The 20,100-nt window shown below is 39.2% G+C and overlaps 3 protein-coding genes across 6 annotated transcripts in view; all 3 read right to left on the reverse strand.

Moving 5' to 3' along the window:
* trim62.1 (tripartite motif containing 62, tandem duplicate 1) overlaps positions 1-1,111 on the reverse strand; it is a 35,033-nt gene extending 33,922 nt beyond the window's left edge. The window contains exons 1-2 of one of the 2 annotated variants that reach the window (XM_086040393.1): positions 948-1,057; positions 707-822 (exon numbers count right to left, since the gene is read on the reverse strand). The gene's annotated coding sequence lies outside the window, so the exon portion shown is untranslated. Of the gene's footprint in view, positions 1-706; positions 823-947 lie in introns of both variants that reach the window. The other variant, XM_086040392.1, reaches the window with a different exon arrangement.
* Positions 1,112-1,862: 751 nt separating this feature from the next.
* Positions 1,863-9,482, reverse strand: tnfrsf1b (tumor necrosis factor receptor superfamily, member 1B). Of its 2 annotated transcripts, none has more exons than XM_086040820.1 (9): positions 9,337-9,482; positions 7,661-7,766; positions 6,982-7,107; positions 6,737-6,895; positions 5,678-5,771; positions 5,398-5,606; positions 3,755-3,847; positions 2,692-2,750; positions 1,863-2,622 (listed from the first exon to the last, which is right to left on the reverse strand). In XM_086040820.1, exons 1-9 carry the CDS (start codon positions 9,388-9,390, stop codon positions 2,242-2,244), a joined length of 1,281 nt encoding a protein of 426 aa, XP_085896946.1. In that variant the 5' UTR covers positions 9,391-9,482; the 3' UTR covers positions 1,863-2,241. The 2 variants fall into 2 exon arrangements, with proteins under 2 accessions (XP_085896946.1, XP_085896945.1); XM_086040819.1 differs by having other exon boundaries at positions 7,661-7,769.
* A 3,371-nt stretch (positions 9,483-12,853) lies between these two features.
* miip (migration and invasion inhibitory protein) lies at positions 12,854-18,403 on the reverse strand. Of its 2 annotated transcripts, none has more exons than XM_086040892.1 (9): positions 18,160-18,403; positions 17,459-17,613; positions 16,798-16,900; positions 16,034-16,145; positions 15,871-15,950; positions 15,657-15,783; positions 15,129-15,225; positions 13,562-13,663; positions 12,854-13,441 (listed from the first exon to the last, which is right to left on the reverse strand). In XM_086040892.1, the coding sequence occupies exons 2-9, from the start codon at positions 17,609-17,611 to the stop codon at positions 13,316-13,318; spliced, it is 900 nt and encodes a 299-aa protein (XP_085897018.1). In that variant the 5' UTR covers positions 17,612-17,613; positions 18,160-18,403; the 3' UTR covers positions 12,854-13,315. The 2 variants fall into 2 exon arrangements, with proteins under 2 accessions (XP_085897018.1, XP_085897017.1); XM_086040891.1 differs by having other exon boundaries at positions 16,798-16,903.
* Positions 18,404-20,100: the final 1,697 nt, after the last annotated feature.

A 20,100-nucleotide genomic window follows, 5' to 3' on the forward strand; every position in this document is an offset into this window, starting at 1 on the left:
AAACAACTCTAAAAAAAAAAAAAAAACCTTTGCAGTGGAACCCCGCATATTTGCGGTTCAACATTGACTCCCACTGCAAGAAAATCAATCAATTGAATCTGAACTCATAAGTTAAAGCAGTCGTATCTCAAGGTATCACTGTATATTTGCTATATTGCACTACTCTAGCAATAATCATTCAAAGTACTTCGCTATTCCAAATCATGTTCTGTCCCTTTCCTCAACAAATAGCTGGTATTTACTGTAAGTACTTCATTTAACTCAGTAAATATGTGGTTAAACGGCTTATTGTCAATAAAAAAAGTAAAATAAAATGTAAAATGTATTTAAATAGATGATTAAATAATCGTAATTTAATTGATAACAAATAAATAAAAAATCTGAGTGCAAGGAAATAGTAAGAAAGAACAGAAGGAGTTCAGCAAGGGAAACGATGCCAGGAATAAACCAGGTAATGAAATGAGAACAATTTGAAATGTACACTCGCTTGTATATGCATTTTTAATTACAACTGCCCACATTCAACCTGGAGTAGCCAACTGACGAGCACCTGCAGTGTCTCTATTCCCTGCCGGGGTCGCTATATAATTAAACTGCCTTCTTAAAGTAACCTTTTCGTGGAGTTAACCAGCTTGGCTAAATCACAAAACGTTGCACACACGCAGGAGAAAAAAAAAACGGATTTATTCCTGGGTCATTTCTTCACCTTTTGTCCGTCTCGTTCGCTAGTGAGCCAGATTGGTCAACACAAGCCAGCACAGCCACCAGCAACAGTGGCGAGGGGGGAAGAGATGAGACCGGACAGAGCCCCTTTAAATAGTCCTTTAACAAGAAACACGTGAAGCCGGAAACCTCAAGAGGCCGCGTCAAGAATTAAATACAATGTCAATTCTACTGTTACTTGTGGGATAACCGGCGGGGAAAGAGAGAGAGAATATTTGTCTTACCAGAAGCTGTATAACGACATCGACAGCTCCTCCGGAGGCAAGTCTCGACCAGGAAGGAGAGCAAAAACACAGCGGCAACAGGCGCAACCAACTGGCCGCAAAGAAGAGGGGTGGTCGTGGTGCAAATGTATTAATAGGAGACAAGTAGCTCGTCACACGAAGTCAAATTCACCTATTGTAGTGTTTTTCTTTTTAAAGTAAATTTACCACGGACGCGTCCTCCCGAAATGCTACAGTTCAAACTTTATTCTTCTGCCGCCCCCGAATGATTGAACATTCCAGATTTCCTCCAGGTTCTCACTTTCGTGTTTTCTGGTACAATTAAACGTAGCGATGCAAGCAAACTCAAATTTACTTCGTCAAAGCAGCAGTTTAACTTTCTCAGTAGAGATGTAAACTGAGCAATCAAACGTTTTATATGCGCATTATTTGTCATAAGAGCTGCAGTTTATGCTTTCATCCAGCAAGTGGCAGCATTATCTTACCAAAAGATTAAAAGGGACATAAGGGGTCGGGGGAAGATTTAAAAAAAATATATATTTTTTTTAATGTTTGTATTCACATAGCTGTCTTCCTGGGGTGCGCCGTCCAATCATCAACTGTTAAAGTAAAGATCAAAGTAAATCAATCGTTGTCTATTCAGAAAATGTGAATTCTGCAATGTCTCGCACCCACCCAACTGTGATGAAACACTGAGGCTAATTGATCAACGTAATCATTGGTAATGATGTTCAGCTATGTTTATGTGTAGGTGGTGGGTATTTATGTTCAGTGATGTGTCAATATAAAGTTAAAACACTGCTTATTATGAACGCCAGTAAAAATGCTGTAAAATGTGTGAATTATTGATCCTTGGGATATTTTGACAAAAGCATGTGGGAGACATGTAAATAAAACACATGGGAACTGGTATAATTTTGTGGAAAATATGCTTGTCTCATTTTAAACGTTGGGTTTATTGTCACTTGCTATATTTAACAAAATTAGACAAAGTATGTGTGTGTTGGGGTGGGGGGGGGCTGCACATTCACAGTACTGTAGATGGAACATTATGTATTATGAAAGCAGACTTCAAGTACCTGTTTAATCGCTGTACAATATATCTATCCAAACGAATATTACATTTATAGATACTGTATATACACAAACACAAACTGACTTGCACGTACGCACAGATAAGGGTAGACTTATATTTGGTCTTTTACTGATCTTGATCGTAAGAGGTGTAAAATGTTCCCATTAGGCCCAATTATAGGTTGTGTGCAAATCCCACTTTAGGAGGCATTCATGCATTTCATTCCACACTCTCCTGCTCAGGCAGCTCTTTCCCTGCTTCCTGTTTCGGAATACTGAAGCATTCTTCCTCCTGTCCAAGGTGGAGCACCGAGTCCGCTGGTGGTGAGGGTGAGCCTTTTTCTCCTATGTTGAACGTAAAACTGACATTGACATGCGGACTGACGCTCACAGGGCACAGATGGACACTGGACCCTGATGGGGAATGCTGAGGGTGGTGAAGAGCTAAGGTGGACTCTAGTGCTCCAATGGATTCCTGGCCACTGTGCAAAGAACCAGCGTCGTCGTCATGGCTGGAATCGCAACTGATCTCCGTACTCAGCAGCAGGCAGCGTTGCTCCACCGGCGAGATGGCCGCAAAAGAAGTCCTCGGAGTTTCGATCTGCAGCAGGTGGAGAGGATTAGCATCTCATTGTTTCGTGTCCATTACAACGAGATGATGATGACTCACTTCATTGCCACTCTCATCGTTTCCATTCGCGGTGTCTTTAGGATGAAAGTTTGCAGTGCCTGAAAGAGACAGCAGATCAAGCGTAAAGTAAAGCCGGGTGTAACACTTGTATTAACAAGAAATGTAGTGCACCAAATGGCAACAAGCTTAACTTGTATGCTGGCTAAGGACGCGCTGAATGCAGCAGTGCAATACAACCAGTTAGTCATCCATTTTTTTTAATTGGTTTACAGTATTATCATTTTTAAGTTCTTTCTAAAAATATTTGTTGTTGTTTTATCTTTTTTCAAATATTCTTCTTAATAAAAATTCATACAGAATGTTTAAAAATCATTTCCTGGTTGTGATTTTTTTAAATTGTTTTTATTTTTTGCCAAACTTATTAATTTTTACTTCTTTAAAAAAGACCTTTTGCATTTCATAATTATTTTTATTTATTTTGCAAGTGTTTTTATTCTCTTAAATTTCGTTTTTAATAATTCAGTGGTTTTCAAATATTTTCTACAAAGCATTACCTCAAAAAATACTTGGTTCTCCAAGTACCAGCAAAATGAGCGATATTAAAAGGGAGTAAAGTAACAGGCCCAAGTTTTCATAAAAACAAGGCAGGATTTATTCGTACAAAGTATATTTAATCCCACTGTAACATTATGCATACCGGTAGTTTAAACATTGGCACTAAAAAAAAGTTTTATCTTTTTTTGTGGCTTCGTTAATCATCAAATAAAAAAAACAGTAGCTTTCCTTTATGACACTAAGTTCCCATTTCCTGTTCTACTGTTAACATTTTATGTTCCAAAAGAAAAAAGTCAAATACACTCAATGTAGGAAGGTATTTGTAGAGTGATACTGTCACCCGGAGGCATTCTGCAGGGACTACTGGATTTAAAAAACATAAATCAGCTACATCTGGTATTAGTGTATGTAATTGCTATTTAATACATTGTATAGTGCAAAACCTTCCAATGTCTCAATTATGTGGTAATGTTACTACCCTTTTCATCTTTGTCATCAATGGTACATTTCATAAGAAAATACAAGAAAGGCAAAGAAAAGTACAGACCTTTGGGCCAGGTGGTCTTATAAAGGACCAGCAGAACGATGGCGACGATGACGAAGAACGTGACTGTCGCGACAATGCTGGCGACTGCTGTAACTAAGGTAAACAGAAACAGGATGATTTGAAGGGTCCATATCATGGAAACTTGGGAAAGAGAAGATTGAGAACCACTTTCAAGCCATGGCTGGACTACACTGTCTGAAATACTGTCAAAGCCGAAAAGTAAGCAGAGCCGCATTGAGTTTTGTCGGATGCACAGATTAGCGTTCGGATTCTGATCAACTGTACTGTACTGACTGCTCAGTGAAGTTGTCGTATTTGTGTTGCACACTAATTAAGAAGTGTAATCTAACGGCTAGGTCAGGGGTGTCAAACTCATTTTCACGGCGGGCCACATCTTAGTTTTGGTGTCCCTCGGAGGGCCGTTACGACTGCGAAGCCGTATACATTTATGTTTGCCTTATATTAACACATATACACAACAAATTGATCGCTAACTGGTTTTGAAATCAAAAGCCAGTAAATAGTTTTTTCAACTATTTTTGAATTTATTTTAAAGGAGGAATTGGTAACAAATGTTTGCAATATCTCATATGTAATGTAAAAAGTGAAGAATTTGAAAGAAACATGTCAAGTCAACACACATGATTTGCCTTTGCGGGCCACATAAAACGATGTTACGGGCCAGATCTGGCCCCCGGGCCTCGAGTTTGACACTTGTGGGCTAGGTGATGAAGTGCTGCCTCCATGAAGGAAAAGAATTGATGCTGTCATTGGGGGCTTCCGGTGTTGCTTTTATCAATTCTAATAGCAGGGTTGGCAGGTTCTTTATAGAAGACGGGAAAACAAAAACATTTAACTACTTTTAAGGACCATAAATGGTCCCCATTATAAAAGTGTTCAAAGAATTAAAAAAAAAAATCTATATATTTTTTTTACTTTCAACACCTCAAATATTTTCTGTAACTTCAGACTAACTATAGATCTAAAATGTGTTAATTTATTTAAAAATTAAATACCCTTGTCATAGCAACCACTGCTTTTTATAAAGGGCTAAAATATGTACTGTATGTAATATACATAGTTATATATTTAACAAGAAAAAATGCATTCATATTCATAATCGAATTATTAATTAATAAATACATAAATGAAAAAAAGTTATATTTTATTAATTTTTCTTATTTTATTAATTACAATAAAATCAACTAGGATTTTTTTTAAGTGATGAATAAAACCTGAATTTTAATTAACCAATTTTAGGAGGAAAAACACAAAACCTTGGCTAAATTAATGCAAAAAATATTCCAGGGTCTTGATGATACAAATGCTCGGATGACCGAATTGAAGAACGGCGTGGGCCGCATATGGTCCACAGGTCACACTTTTCCCACCCCTGTTTTAGTCTACAGAAGTGCATCCACTTCAAGCTCCGCCCCTCATTGGCACGATAACAAAATCCGTACTCGCCATTGGCCCAGCCATATATAGGGTGGGGAGCTCTGGCTTACTTTTCTGAGACAGGGCATATTGACAAAAGCATGTCGCAGACACATTACAAAATGAGTTCAGTAATTAAATTGTTAAACAAATAAAGACTCCTTCAAATGACATTTTCACAGGTTAGAGCTCACGTGGTCACGCACCCAGTTCACCATCAGCTCCTGGGCTTTTTGTCAGTGAACCCTCCAAACCAGGGAAATGGTCCACAGTGCCTCCTGAGACCACATTTGGTGGGCTTGTAGTGGTAGTCAGATTGCGATGCCCGCTTGTCTGTATGAGTGGCGACGGGCCAGGCTCGCAAACCGTATCTGACGTAGAAGTGCCTGCTCTTAACACAGGCTTCCTATGACAGCTGAACACAAAACAGGTGTGATATGTAAGCTGTGAAACGGTCACACATAGCCAAGGGGGCACTTGACTCACTTTGTATGAGGCCGACAAGGCTCTGTTGCAGAGGATGTGTCGGAGAATGTCCCGTTAAGGCACCGTTTGCACTTGACGTTTGAGTCAGCGGTTCCTAGAAAGCACAACACAACAGGGTCCAATCTACAAGGTCCACTGGTGAAGAACTGCATCATTTTATTAAGAGGTCGTTTATAATTCTCTGGTTGCATGAAATACAATAGGCTACACTTCATTTTGTCCATTTTATTTCATTGTTTTTTTAAGCTTTTTAGACAATATGGTATATGTTAATATTGACTGAGATTTGACATGAAGGTAGAAATATATACAGTAATTTGTATGCTGCTATTTTCAAGTGTCTGGAATTTGACGCCATAAAACAAATTTTTGAGGTACTATTTTGTTGTCATCTACACTAAGAACTCAGGCATCATAATAATTAAAAGTATCTCTAATTGCAGCAATCCAATGCATATTTGAGTTTCACTATTCACAAAGTCTGTTTATTTTTCTGTAGGACCTAGCCCCAGCAACAGGCTTAAAAACACTACCTATTTGTATTTTTGTGCTCTTCTCAAACACAATGCCACAGAATGAAGATGCCTAAGATTCCACAAGATTCCACCAAGGCCATCTAAATAGGAAGGTAGTACAATAACTGGTTCAAGGGAGTATCTTGGAGTGACACCTCTCAATTGAAAGACAAGCTTTTCAAGTCAAAGAGGAGTTATATTTAGCCTGGGTTGTTGTGGAGAATCTTTGCATCATGTTTTCTTAAATGCACCCTTAGGGTGCCTTTTTTTTTTTTTTTTTTTTCAAAATGAAACAATCTGTAAACCAGATTTAAGAGAAATTTAAAATGAGTTTGTAATATTGAACAACTTTAATATCATAGTTTGTGGTATAATTACAGTTTCAGTATAGGTAACTATCATTTTGGTTTTCCATTGTTTGGAGCAGGGCTGGGTCCCTTTTTTTTTAAGCCGTGACCTGCTCTAGCTCAATTGTATTTTAATGACCTGCCCGTATACAATGATTGTTTTGTAAGACATAAAAAAATAGTGGTAATCTTGACACCTGGCACAAAGACTCCATAACCAGCTTTGCAGGACGTGTGGCTTAGACAGGCAGTGCAGTGTTGCTCATCAGATTCCATGATGCAGTACATGCCAGGTCGACATGCACACTTTGACATGGTGGTGGGGGAGCAGGCGTTGGCAAACTGCAGGCCTTTGTCTTGTTATACATGGATAAAAAAACAAAAAAAACACTGTACGACGAAGTAAACAAGTACAATATGGAAGAGATTTGTAACTACTCACGAGCTTTGCATTTGGCGCAAGGGAAGCAGTTGGGCGCATAGTTCCAACTCTCCATGTACTGCTCGCGGTCACACGGCTCACACACGCTCTCTGATGTTCCGTTACACTCGCGCATCAGCCGCCATCCTGCAGGGGAAAGCCCATAATTGAATGTGTTAATGTCCATTCATTCTGTTGTATTGTAATCGTAACAGTCAATCAGGAGCATCTTTTCCATCAAGTTCTGAGAAAAGGGCTGCTACGAGAACCCGATCATTTCCTTGGTGACCGTCATTTTTATGATACTGGTTAGGTTAACAGCTGATTACATCACAATTTAAGATGACTAAAGGACATTAGTGGATGTTCGAAATGGACACTGCACACGTCATTATGAGGCAGCTAAATCACGTGACTTATCCCAGCCAATTACATAAGAAAAAGGTGAAAAATATTTTGTCAAAAATTCTTTTTTTAAATTAACGTAATTTGACGGCCCTGAAAATAGACTGGGATAGACAAAAATACTGTAAATGTCATTTAAATATTAAAGTACTATTAAAAATCTGTGTCTTTATAAAAATCTCCCCATTACACACGGTTATTGGAGAAAATGTCTTGTAATATTTCATAGCTCATTATATTGCTTTACAATTTATCATGTGTGTTCGTTACCCGGGCAAAGCATTCCAAAATTTACCTGGGGGACATTTTTTGCAGCATAGGCTCAAAGCCTCCAACAAGTATTCTTGATCCGAGTTGTTGCACTTTTTACCAGACTCTGCATGGTAGGGCAGCGACAACACCTGCTGGAAAGGACAAAACTTCTGTAAGTTTTGTAACTTCGCTGTAAAGGGCAGACCGCCAAGACTGGATCATTCTGTCATTAAAATACAAACAAAATACAAAGAAATTTTGTTCCTGTTCTTGCTGGAGTAATGAATACAACACAATACAATAGGAAGATTAAATTTAAACAAGGGGAAACCAAACAATCAATTGTTATTTTGGTCGAAGAATCTCTTTCAGAATGTTCCAAAGTTCTCTTTTCATGCTAGAGTGGTATTTGAGCACATCCAATTGTAATTACTTTGGTTTGGTGGTGGTGGTGTTGGGGAGGGGGTTCTGTCTCTGTTCAAACAAGTCACTGCTAATCCCGCTGCGGCTTGTATTGTGACGCCTCTGCCACGTATGGCATTCGTGACCATGACGACCACGTGAGGAGCTAGCGCCTTGTGACTTAGCGAGGCCAGATAACGACAAATCAAAAAGCATTGATTGCATTTTCACTCATGGAAGCAGCGCTTCGTTACCAAGCTGGTAAATGACGGTTGTCAATTCTCATGCAGATTTCTCCAAGTGAATTATAACCACTCGGCCCAACGTCAAACAACTTTTGAGCATGTGCTGGTTATCACATGTTCATTCTGTTAGCTAATGCTAGTCTGTGCTTTGACATGGTCGTCATTCTACAACATGTAGTCATTTAAAAATGGTGGACCTTTAGCTAGCCTAGATTCCAAGTAAAGTCATGGGTGTAGAAACTCAGTGTGCGGGGTAGCCATGATGGAAATTCACCCCACTGTTACATCACAATCTGGATAAAAATCAGAACGGCTCACTTGCAGACAGCTTTTTGAAAATAAGCAGATAAATTGTTTAATTTCACATTTAATGGATGGGCAGGCACTCCAGAGAGCAAACTACTTGGACAAGCCATTAAAAATCAATATAACATAATACTGTATGTGCACTTTAAAAAAACACAAGACTAGAATCCCCCAAAGAGTGTGCTCTTTAAATGGGCACGTTGAGAAGCCACACCGTCAAATAACCTCATTCTTCCGTCATCCTTTCATGTACGGTGGAGGGGCTTGAAACAGTAGCACACCATCTTACAAAAGCAACAGGAACAGGTATAGAGGGGGCCTTTGTTCTTCACCTGAAGACGCATAGCAAATGTTTATCTCGACCATCTATGGAGCCCTGGAAAAATGCTAGGGACTATATTTGCACCACAATAAAATACGGAAACACATGTAGTTGAGGAGTGAATATGCTGACAGAAGCAAATAAATTATCGTGTGACAGGAAGCTGAGGCGGCAACCAAGAAGAACCCGGTTTAAGGAGTACAGTTTTTTTAAAAGGCTGAATGCTGAAGCAACTAAGACTCCATATTCAAAAGATAAGCAAGTGCATTCATAACTTTAAAGTGGACGCCGGCGTCATTGAAGTAAATCGGAAATATCTTCATCAGATTAATCTAACCTTAAAGTACCTCAAGTCCAAAAAGTAAAACAAGAATTATGAGCAGCATATACTAAAACGCTACAAACAAACTTGCAAAGACAAATATCCAAACAAAAGCAACACACCTTGAACGTGTGCACATCCAGCAGCATCACCAGCAGCACGAGTACGTCCTTCATCGCGTCCCGTCAGAACATTCAAGACGGCAGAGCGGCGCAAAACGTCTGCGGGTTCTTCAAAGTGAGTGACTGCAGGAAGGAAATAATGTAAGGCAGACACTCGCAAGCACCCACTCTCATGTGTGATCCCTCCCCAGCCCACCCCACAATCTTGAGTTGAGCTGAAGGTAAATATGACACACATCGATTAAAATTGCCAAAACCAGAGATGAGAAATCCAGGTCCAGAAAGTAAAAACCCTACCAGTTTGGCTTTAGCACACACTTAACCGGCAGGTAAACGAGCTCAGTTTTTTCGTAGCACATGTGGCTCAAGACAAACTGTGGCAGGGTTTGTCATTTCTGGACCTGAATTTCTCTTCTCTGGCCAAAACAAGCAAAGTGTAATATTGCCTCAAAGCAACACAATCACAATCAATCAAATAGTATGAGGTAGGAGTTTCATTCTTTCCGTGACCATGCTTGTAACTCGAAACATTTGTATCTCAAATCATCTCTCCCCATTGAAACGAATGGAAATGCCATTGATCGGTTTCTTTAATAAGGAAAAAATAGCACTCTGTAATATTGCACTTAATAAAAAACAGGGTAAGAGTAGTAGTACAGAGTAAAACAGTTTGTGCTTCATTATTTAATAATACAATCCAGTTAATTTTGCTGCTACTTCCGGTGTGCCCACTTTGGCCACCAGTCATACAATACAATATTCAATCATGCAGATACAAATGAAGAATAGCACTTCTAATACTACAAGTGACTCAGTAAGATGCTGTAATATTAGTCATTTTGCGTAAAAGATTAATAATATATGACAGTTAGCATTGCTATACAATCTGTCCACATGTGTTGCTCCACCATTTGTGTCCAAATACAAAGATTATCCATTTTTCACGAACAAAATCACGACATGCATTTTTTTACACAGGAAAATGAAGTTGGCATTCATTTTCAATAATGACAATCCAGTTTGGAGCAATTTGTAAATAATTATATAATTACTTATCTCTAGAATGCCCGTTTTTCATCTACAAAATCATTATGCACTAATGCCTTGGTGTGGAACTGGAGACAATTACATGTAGTACATTCGAACTGCAATCTATCATCACCAAAATGTATGTGGACATCCCTACTAATGCCCACTTCAACCTCTAAAAATATCACAAAAAGACTCTCTATGTGCTCTAAGACTCTCCATGTGCTCACTATAAGACAATGAGGAAGTGTACCGGGCCTGTAGCCTGTCTTGAGGAATAATAAAGTAGATGCCTGTCAAGACGTCCAAGGGCACTTGAAGGGTTCTAAAACAGTGACTATTGATGCTAACTGTTAGCATGTCAATGATGTTTTGCATTGTTAGTCTTAAACTAAGCAGACTTCCCTAAGGCAAGGCTTTGTGGTTTTGTTTTGTTTTGAAGCTTTTCTGAAGAATCTCACATTATCTGCATTATCTTGCCACACTGTTGCTTATTGTGACGTGAGCTGAACGCAGTGAAATCACACTGCCACCATACAGTAGTCAAATCTCAAGTTTGTGATCGCAAGTCAAAGCAAAAAAAATGGCCGAATGATCTAGAAAAACTTGCAACTTGGGTCGCTCTTATCTCAAGGCACCACTATAATTGGATGCGTCACATCAGGGGCGCCAAAGTATTTTGGGTTATTTCACATGAAGTGCAAAATTGGTTACAATCAGAACCAAAGCAGGACAAAAGACCAAAACTGAAAAATTCACATACTTGTAGGCTCCCCCAATAAAGTCCAGACGCATGCTCCTGACGAGATCTCCTGTGGGGTCGCCTCTTATTGTGGGAAAATTAGATCATAGGCTTAAAAGAACTCAAAATGGCTCAGAAGTATGGCAGCCTCCACATTCTCCTGAAATCTCCTCCTACTACAGCAAAATTAGGTCGGAGGCTCAAAGTGTCTCAGAAGTGTGTATGGCCTCCAGGTACAGTACGGTACCTGCATGCACTCCCTTCAAAGACTAGGTGTGCTCCCGATGAGACGAACTATGGGCTCGCTTTGGATAACTGGCTGTCGGATGTGCCGGCAGCACTCAGCGGTTGACCTGGTGGATGCACTATTATGACGACCAAAGTCATCACTTCCTTTTTTAAGTTTTTAAAAAAACATGTTAAATTCCTCACTTAACCTTTAAAACTTGTCAGTCAGAATGATTATTTCTGCAAATAGCAGCCAGCCTAATGGGAAGTAAATCCCCTTGATCTTCCTATTTATATTCTAATTAGGTCATTTATCATTTGATTTGTGGTTCAATTATATGGCAGCTGCAGTTAGCTGAGCAGTTTAAAAAAAGTGTTTTTTTTTTTCTTCTATCCACTTACATAGTGTCCGCTGGAGATTCAAATAAAGAAAATCCTCCTCCCATGCTTTTGTGTATCTAAAAAGATCTTACATATTAAGAACCCACAGAAGCAATAACACTGAAGTTAAGTTATTTTGTGCTGACAATAAATTGTGTCTTACGAGCACCCCCACACAGGCACATAAATGCACGTTCCAAAATAAATTGCATCCCAGGCAACAGTTTGAAAATGACTCGACCCACTATTGTGAAACGTGCAAAGAAAAACAATGTGTAAAAATAGTTTTTTTTCCATCTTCCGTTTCAACAGTGGTGTAAGGCTCAGATGTCTTTGCTTCACATCCTTTAGGCCGCTGTCACTCACTACGTCAAGGATGTTGGTCATACTTTTAGTGCAGTTAACATCTTATTGCTACAGTTTTAAATCATTCTGAACTTCACCTACCGGTAATTGTATTTCAAACCGCTTCATTTAGAGTAAGAGAATTTGAGAGAGCTTGAAAACTACAATGATGGCATACTGACTTCTTAGATTGCAATCTCAAGTCTGTAGCCCCTTTTATGCCGAGATCCCGTGACACAGGAAAGTCAGGAAAATTCGTTTTCGAGGCAATATTCATCAAGCCCCTATTCGCAGTTATGTATTCACAAATCCACCGATATATGTTTTGTTTGCTCTTTCTGAAATGTTTTAAGGTGCCACGAAATGCCAGTGAGGCTCTGGCTAAATATAGTTGAAAAGTAGCACAGTATTTGGTGTTAAGGAAGTACTGACAGAGACAAGCTTTGAATGTGAGAGGAGCTAAGTTTAGAATGCGTTGTTAGTGGGGGTCTTCGCTGCAAGAGCATGCACACTTCCAGTATTTACCGGTATTTTTATTTTCTTTTTAATCAAAACATCTAAGCCTTTTTCTTTTAAGGGTAATATAAATGAATTTAGAATATTAAAGTGTATTGGAATTTTAGCACATAGTACATTTACTGTTGAACTATTAACAACATTTTGGGGGTTGTCAATTAACTTCATTATCTACTTTAGGGATCTGGAACTGTGGTGGACCAGCCAGGACACTTTACAAATTGTGCTAATGCTACAGTTGTGTACCGTGTTTGTACAAAAAGCACCATGCACGAAAATGATCAGCATGTTTATTTGACATGACTTGGCCACGGGAATACAAAATATTTATAATTTCTTGTAAAACCAACTTTTGAGGCAGCATGGTATCATAGTGATTAACATGTTAGCCTCACAGTGTGAAGTTCCGGGTTCGAAAGTTGGCTCGGGCCCTCCTGTGTGGAGTTTGCATGTTCTCTCTGTGCTTATGTGGGTTTTCTCTGGATACTCCGACTTCCTCCCGCATTCCAAAAGCACGTTACGTTCATAGAAGACTCAAAATTGTCCATAAATGCGGGTGTGAGTATCATTGGTTGGTTGTCTATATGTGCCCTACAATTGGCTGCCAAACAGTCCTGGATGTATCCTGCCTCTCATCCATAAGTCAGTTGAATTAGGCTCCAGCACACTCGTGAGTCACCCCAAGTGATGACAAGCATTTAAAAAAAATGAGTGAAGGGAAATACTTTTGAGGATCTGTCATCTGCGAGTCGAAGGTGGAGGCCGTTTTTTTTTTCTTTTGAGCGAGAAATGCTGGAAATGGTGACGGGCCAACGGAGTAAGAACTGGCGCTTGGTCAAACTGACAGATTTTGGACAACTGATCCTGAGAAAAAAAAACATAACAGGACCCTTGAGAAGTGTGTATTCAACAGATTTGTTGTACATTGGCGCTTTTAGATTGCACAGGCATACCGCCTCATGAAGTCAAATTAGAAAGCCTCACCTCTGGTAGCTCAGTGCGCTTTTCCAGGTGACTTCGCAGGTCAAGGTTGCTGGATGGGTGCAAGTGGCTCTGAGCCGAATTGGACCAACCCAAGAGGCAGTGCTGTATAACAGACATGAAGGACCAACTAATCATGTCACACTTATAAAATGTGCTACGAGGTGTTGCTACACTTACCTTGAAAAAGTAACTTATACCTTACTTATCACTTGCTTTAAAAAGTTACTTAGTTACTTTACTGATTACTTAATTTTATTAAAAGTAACTAAATGAGATTAGACGTTACTTTAATAATTACATTCAACAGATACCGACACCCAGTTTTTAAAGACTTCACTCAACCTAAGTACTGTAGATATGTTTAGTAAAATATAAAAGAAAGGCAGTCTTTTCTACTTGAGATATTTACCTGATATTGTTGTAATTGCAAAACTTAATATTTATAATGTATTTTGTTTATAAAAATAATTATATTTGGGGATGCCCTACAGTCACACAATCTGGTGGGACTTTCTATTGAAGACAAAATGCATACTGTGCTGCAATCCATATTTTATTTGTCATTTTTTGACCAAGCATTATTGAAGCTAGATAACACTATTTTGGTGCCAATTGATCACCGTTTCTTATAAGCAATAAAGTACAATGATTTCCAATGGAGAATTTGTAATCGGTCCCTCCAGTGACTCCGACCGAACATGGATAGAATGGTAGGGGGTGCGGCCATTTTCCTCACTAAATTTCCTCATTATTGATGGAGTCATTTCTTTCTTAATTTCTCCCACATTTATTGATAAAATAGAAAATGACAACTCTTTTCATTTTCCTGATCAAAAAAAAATATATAAAATTTGTTCGTGAAAACATGGCCATCCCGACCCAAGCATGCCTTTAAGTAATTTTGTAAATGTGCCCAGATTTTCTGACTCTGTTATCACTCACTCGGGTAGCCGTGACACCTTTACCCACAATGCTTCTGTTTACATTACCACTACTGCGCATGTGTGTTGCAGACCTCCATGACACGAGAGAGCGGCTATTGTTAACATGGCGTTGCGAATCTTTTTTTACATCGATGCATATTTTAAGCATTTATATCGATTTTAGATAAATCGTTTCATCCCTACTGTCGACAGAACAGAGTGCAACAAACCTTAATATTTTGGTTTTTAGTCGACACAAACTCAAATCAATGACTCATGTAATCTCTCTCCCTCAATTGTTTATGTGGTATGGTACGGACACGTGATGTCGTCAACGCGCTGACAACGTGACATGACGCATTTGTGACATCACTCCCTCAGACACGAATGTGAAGTTGAAGACTCCCACCATGCCTCACTATATTCAATCTGTAAGTACAAGTTTCTTCACCTTCAAGGACAAGTAAATATCTTCTGCATAGTAATGTTTTGTGATCTTAAAAAAATACATGTAGTCTAAAGACTTGACTGGAAAAAGTCATGTGTGAGATGTGTCGTTACTTGAATATGTGCACATTTTGGAGTAACACATTTACTTAGTACCATGTGACCGACATCACTGGTGCTAAATCCATTTTACTTACAGAGGGTAACCCCAAACTATCAGCTGGATTGAAGCTGCTGCGGCGATGTGCTTTGTAGTCGTAAGGTGGTAGCAGGGTGGAGCGAGGGATGCTGACCCTGAACAATGACCACACACATGCACACCAAACCAGTTAATAAAACCAAACACATGCAACATACTTCATTTAGCCTCAAAACAACACCTTTAAAATTATCTTGATGAGTCTCTTTTATCATTATTTTCATTTTCTTTTCCTGCTGATGTGGAGTACACAGTAAACTTTGGAATAGCCTGCCAGAGGATGTCAGGTCTGCAGAGACTGTTGATATTTTTAAGAGGAAGCTCAAGACACACCTTTTTAGTTTGGCTTTCAACAACTTTTAAATAATTTATCTTTTCTTTTGACTGAAGATAATTCTATGTTTTGCTTTGAATGTTTTAAAGCACTTTGAGTTGCATTTTTATGTATGAAAAGTGCTATATAAATAAAATGTGAAATGTGATAAACATGTAACATGTAAAAATGATGGTTTCACACTGTTTTTACCTTACGAGAGCCGGTTTGTCTTTAGTGTGGGGGTGTGAAGATTTTGGCCTTTTGCACATGGGACAGCATTCCCCGAGGTGAACAGGGACGGGGAACAGTCTACTGTTCAGCTTGTACAAGAAGGTGCCTGGGTAAAAAGTAGCATGGATGAGCAGTATTAGCACACTGGACATAATCATAATAATCATAAGCGCAAAATGATGACCCATCTTACACTGATGAGAATCTCCGATGGCATACGGGCCATCGGTGTCTGCCAACACTGACAGGACAGACTGCTTATCTGGGGAAAATCTACGAGGAGAAGCGTGTGATGAGAAGTGTCAGGTGTGGACGACAACAGCAACAACACAACCGGTGACGGTGGTATAACTAACTTGGCATGGGGCTGGTGCACGCATTCGCTTTCATTTTGCATTCGAAAATCTTGCAGTTCATCGTAGAAGTCATCCGAGCATCCTTGCAGGGACTTCTCCACATCAAGGACACCTGAACAGCAACAAACCAGAAAAAAGTTCAAAAAGTTCAAAAGTCTTCTATTCAATTTTCCAAAATGGAGGTATTATTTGTCCTTAAGGAGGACAAGCACCCTTCTTCAACACACATTGTGCTGCTCATTCTGATGTGTGAGCCTTGGCCACCTGAGGGCAGTATAAACAGACATAGATATATTGTACTGTACGGGAGATGGAGAATCAGTTCTTCTTAGGGCTTCTCAGTATGGCAGTAATATTAGTTGTTTTTTTCTAGAGGATACAGACTATATGCCTGGGAGTACTATTATATTATCGGCACATATTACTGCACCGTTTGTATTCAGATATCCATTGCTTAAAGGAGAAGAACACTGCCATATAGTCATGAAGTGCTGCACTCACGAGTAAAAATGCAATACACGGTTTCTGTCTCTAAGGTGCATGCTTTTTTCCTTGCTCATGTAAGTAGAAGCCACACTTGGCTAATTTTAGCAAGACAAGAAATCAAATTCTTGATTCTTGGGTTATTTTGACTAAAGCATGTCACAGACATGTAATTAAGAGAACTGGAAAGTTTTAAATTAGGGAGAAAATGCACAATATACTTGCTTTGAAACTGACAACTGTGATTTTAAAAAGGCACTAAACCCATCAAAGATGCATACCTGCTATCCAGTCATATCCAAGCAACGGCTGCAGACTATGGCTGCTGTCTGAGTCTGGTTCCTCCGGGTGTCCGCCATTCTGAAAAGTGACTCGAGCAGCCTTCTGCTGTAAATAAATAAACGTCAGCATCATAAAATGTTTTTAGAGACAAAAGTAACTCCATGGAAGTAGGAACACAATCCATCACCATTGTCAGAAATAGAATCAATCAAGCCACTTCACACTAATGCAGGGGTCCTCAATTACTGGTCCTCGGAAGCCACAGAGATTTTTTTTTTTCAGGAGAGCATATATCAGCTCTGTGCTGCCACTACACATATGTGGTTGTATGTGTTGCATGCTAATACGTCTTTAAGTGGAATTTTTGTGAACAGAGTGTTTCATTAATGTTTTTTTCATTTATGTAAGATATTTATTGCTCTACATTTCAATGCCAATGTTCAATATTCTTGAGAATGATATGGTAAAGTTAATTGCTCTCAGAAAAGATTAGTACTTAAATTACTATGCTCTAATATTGTTATATTGGTTGCATAAAAAAAAAAAAACATAAATGATACTTCCATGATGATAATCGTTTATCGTGACCAATCACCCTTTAAAAAAAAAAAACAGAACCACTGGTATACTTCTGTGGCGACGTCACATGTTTTTGCTCACCTGTTCTTTGCTGTGTTGTGCCAGACATGACTTAACAGCAGAAGGCCCATTGTCACCATCTCTGTGTGGTGATATTTCTGATGATAGGGTGCGTTTAGCAGCCAAAGATGGTGATGAGATCAAACCTCGAGCGCCTGTATGTTGCTCACACATATCTGAGAGGGATGTTACAGGTTTAATTTTTTTTAATTCAGAGCATCACAGGCAGCAAAATGTTAGCTCTCTCCAACTGGGTGCTTATGTTGTATGCAGATTTTTTATCAACATTATATTACTCAACGCCCAAGAGGAGTGTTATTGTTGTTTTGACTGATTTTGTTTCAGAAAATGAAGAATGAAGATTGTGTGTATGTCCCGAGGTTGAATGTTTACCGAAACGCATTTTAATTTTAAGATACACACAAAATTCTTACTACTTTGTTAAAGAAGTGTTCTATCAACTTTTGACGCCAAGACGCAAAAATTGCCAGTTGCCATGCAAAGACTGTACTTAAAAGACCTTGAGAGAGCAAGAGAATCACGTTTTCATCGATTCAACCGAGTTAAGTATATTTTCACTTTCCTGCTAAAGAAAAAATTAACTGATTTTTAAATTATTTTTTTTACCATAACTCCATGTTGTAGGTATTTAACTAACATGTAAGTTTCCAAAGACAAAAAGATTTGCAACTTGTTTTCGCCGCTTCATTTTAACCACTTACCTTAACTGCTTTCCATCTTTTCCCTCTCACACAACTTTTTCCGATTTTTGCCCACGGCTCACCGATTAAATGTTGGTTACGTTATCAAAACAAACGTCGTTTCACTCTAATGACATCATTTTTAAGGACAATACGACATCAAAATCGCGTACACTTTTCTTCCCCGTTTAGAGGTGACGCCATTGACTGCGCTTCAAACCACCGTCCCGTCACCATCACCATAGCAACACGCAAACACGGCCATTTGATTGGCTAACAACATGATTTCCCATCATGCCTTGTTGTGGACGCCCTTAAAGCGGCAGACGCGTTGAAATTGAAACTTTCTAAACGGCAGAGGGCACCATTTGCAAATTAGTGGCCCTTGACTGATTTATTATTATTATTATTGTTATTATTATTATACAATACAAGTAGAACGATTTAAACGTTTTTTTAGCAACCATTGTTCCCCCCACTAACTTTTAGCTTACAGTGTTTTATGGGCTACCATGTTTAATGCATTTTTTTTCTATTCAGCCATTAATCAGCTAAGCATTTATTCTTTTCCTTAGTTTGTGTGAGCCAGGTGAAATTACTCACTCTGAAAAGATGAGGAAAATGCGACTTTGGTTGTGAAAGTGATTTTAAGAACACTTTTTCCTTTGTGACTTTAAAATCAAGTTACCAAGTGAATACACTCTTTTGCCTCCATGTCGTGAAACAGTATTTACTTCATTTATTAATTGTATTTTTACATTTATTTTATCGTCTCACAAATTTGCAGTTGGAAAGAAAATCGATCATTCACTGCCCTTCTTTTGACAGTTTTAGGAGTGATTTCCAACAGTTTCTAATAGAGTAACGGGGCTAAGTAATACCACAATTGTAGTTAAAAAATACATCTATCCTGACAAAATAGCAGGTGGCATGGCGGGGTGACATAGTCAATAGTAGTCAAATGACCGCATTCTGGGCGTTCTAGTTTTAAGTCTGGTAAGGCCACACTGAAGGCTCAGGTACTAAATACGCGCCCGCCACTTGGTGTGGATGGATGTCTTGTTGAAGCAAATCATCAGGTGTTAAGAGTGCACTGAAGTTGTCGTCGGTGAGCACCATGTTGTACTTCAAAACAAGTCCTGTGAAAGTGAGGTAGAACACTCCATCATGGCTTCACGTACATTAAAGCCGTCCATCCGTGGCCACACTAATAATGAACTGTGCTGCAGGTGCTGCAGGGTCACGGCCACATAATGATACGCCCCGATAACCGCCCCTCCGCCTTCCCCGCCGAGCCACTGATGCGGAGCGGCTGGGCCCAGATGCCCACTCAGTATTCCGGTCACGGCTCGCCAAGCAAGCCCAGTCCCATTTTGATTAGTTGACCACACCGGCGCCCGGTTGCACCCCATTATGAGGCGACGGTGCCAGTCGCCAGGTTGTATATTCCTCCCTGGCTGTCCAATTAAACCCCCCGCTGGTGGGCTGCCAACAATTACGGCCTGCCACCGTTGCTCATTAGGCGCAAACGAACAACAACAACATAAATTTAAAAAAAAAACACTTTCATTTCTGTCAAACAAGTAAAGCAGAGTGTGGTTTCAGTAGTGTGTCAGAAAGTCAACAATGTCATATTTTAACTTTCAAATGTATAGAAATACTAAGTTGTTAAAAGTGAAACTACTCACCCTTTGAAGATGCACCTCTAAAATGACCACTTTTCCTGTTGATATCAACTTTTTTTTTCTTGAAGATTATTCTCATATTATCGCAACTTTTTTCTTATACTATTAAACTAGTGAAATCTAGTGGGCATCTCTGGTACTGTTTTTGACTGGTTTTATTCCTATCTCACAGACCGATATTTCTTTGTAAGTATGGATACTTGTTCCTCTAAAACTCATGAAATTAAATGTGGGGTTCCTCAAGGTTCGATTTTAGGCCCCCTACTTTTTAATCTTT

This window comes from Filicampus tigris, chromosome 9 (genome assembly GCF_054856515.1).
Source record: "Filicampus tigris isolate MCC_2025a chromosome 9, RoL_Ftig_1.0, whole genome shotgun sequence".
NCBI lineage: Eukaryota > Metazoa > Chordata > Actinopteri > Syngnathiformes > Syngnathidae > Filicampus > Filicampus tigris.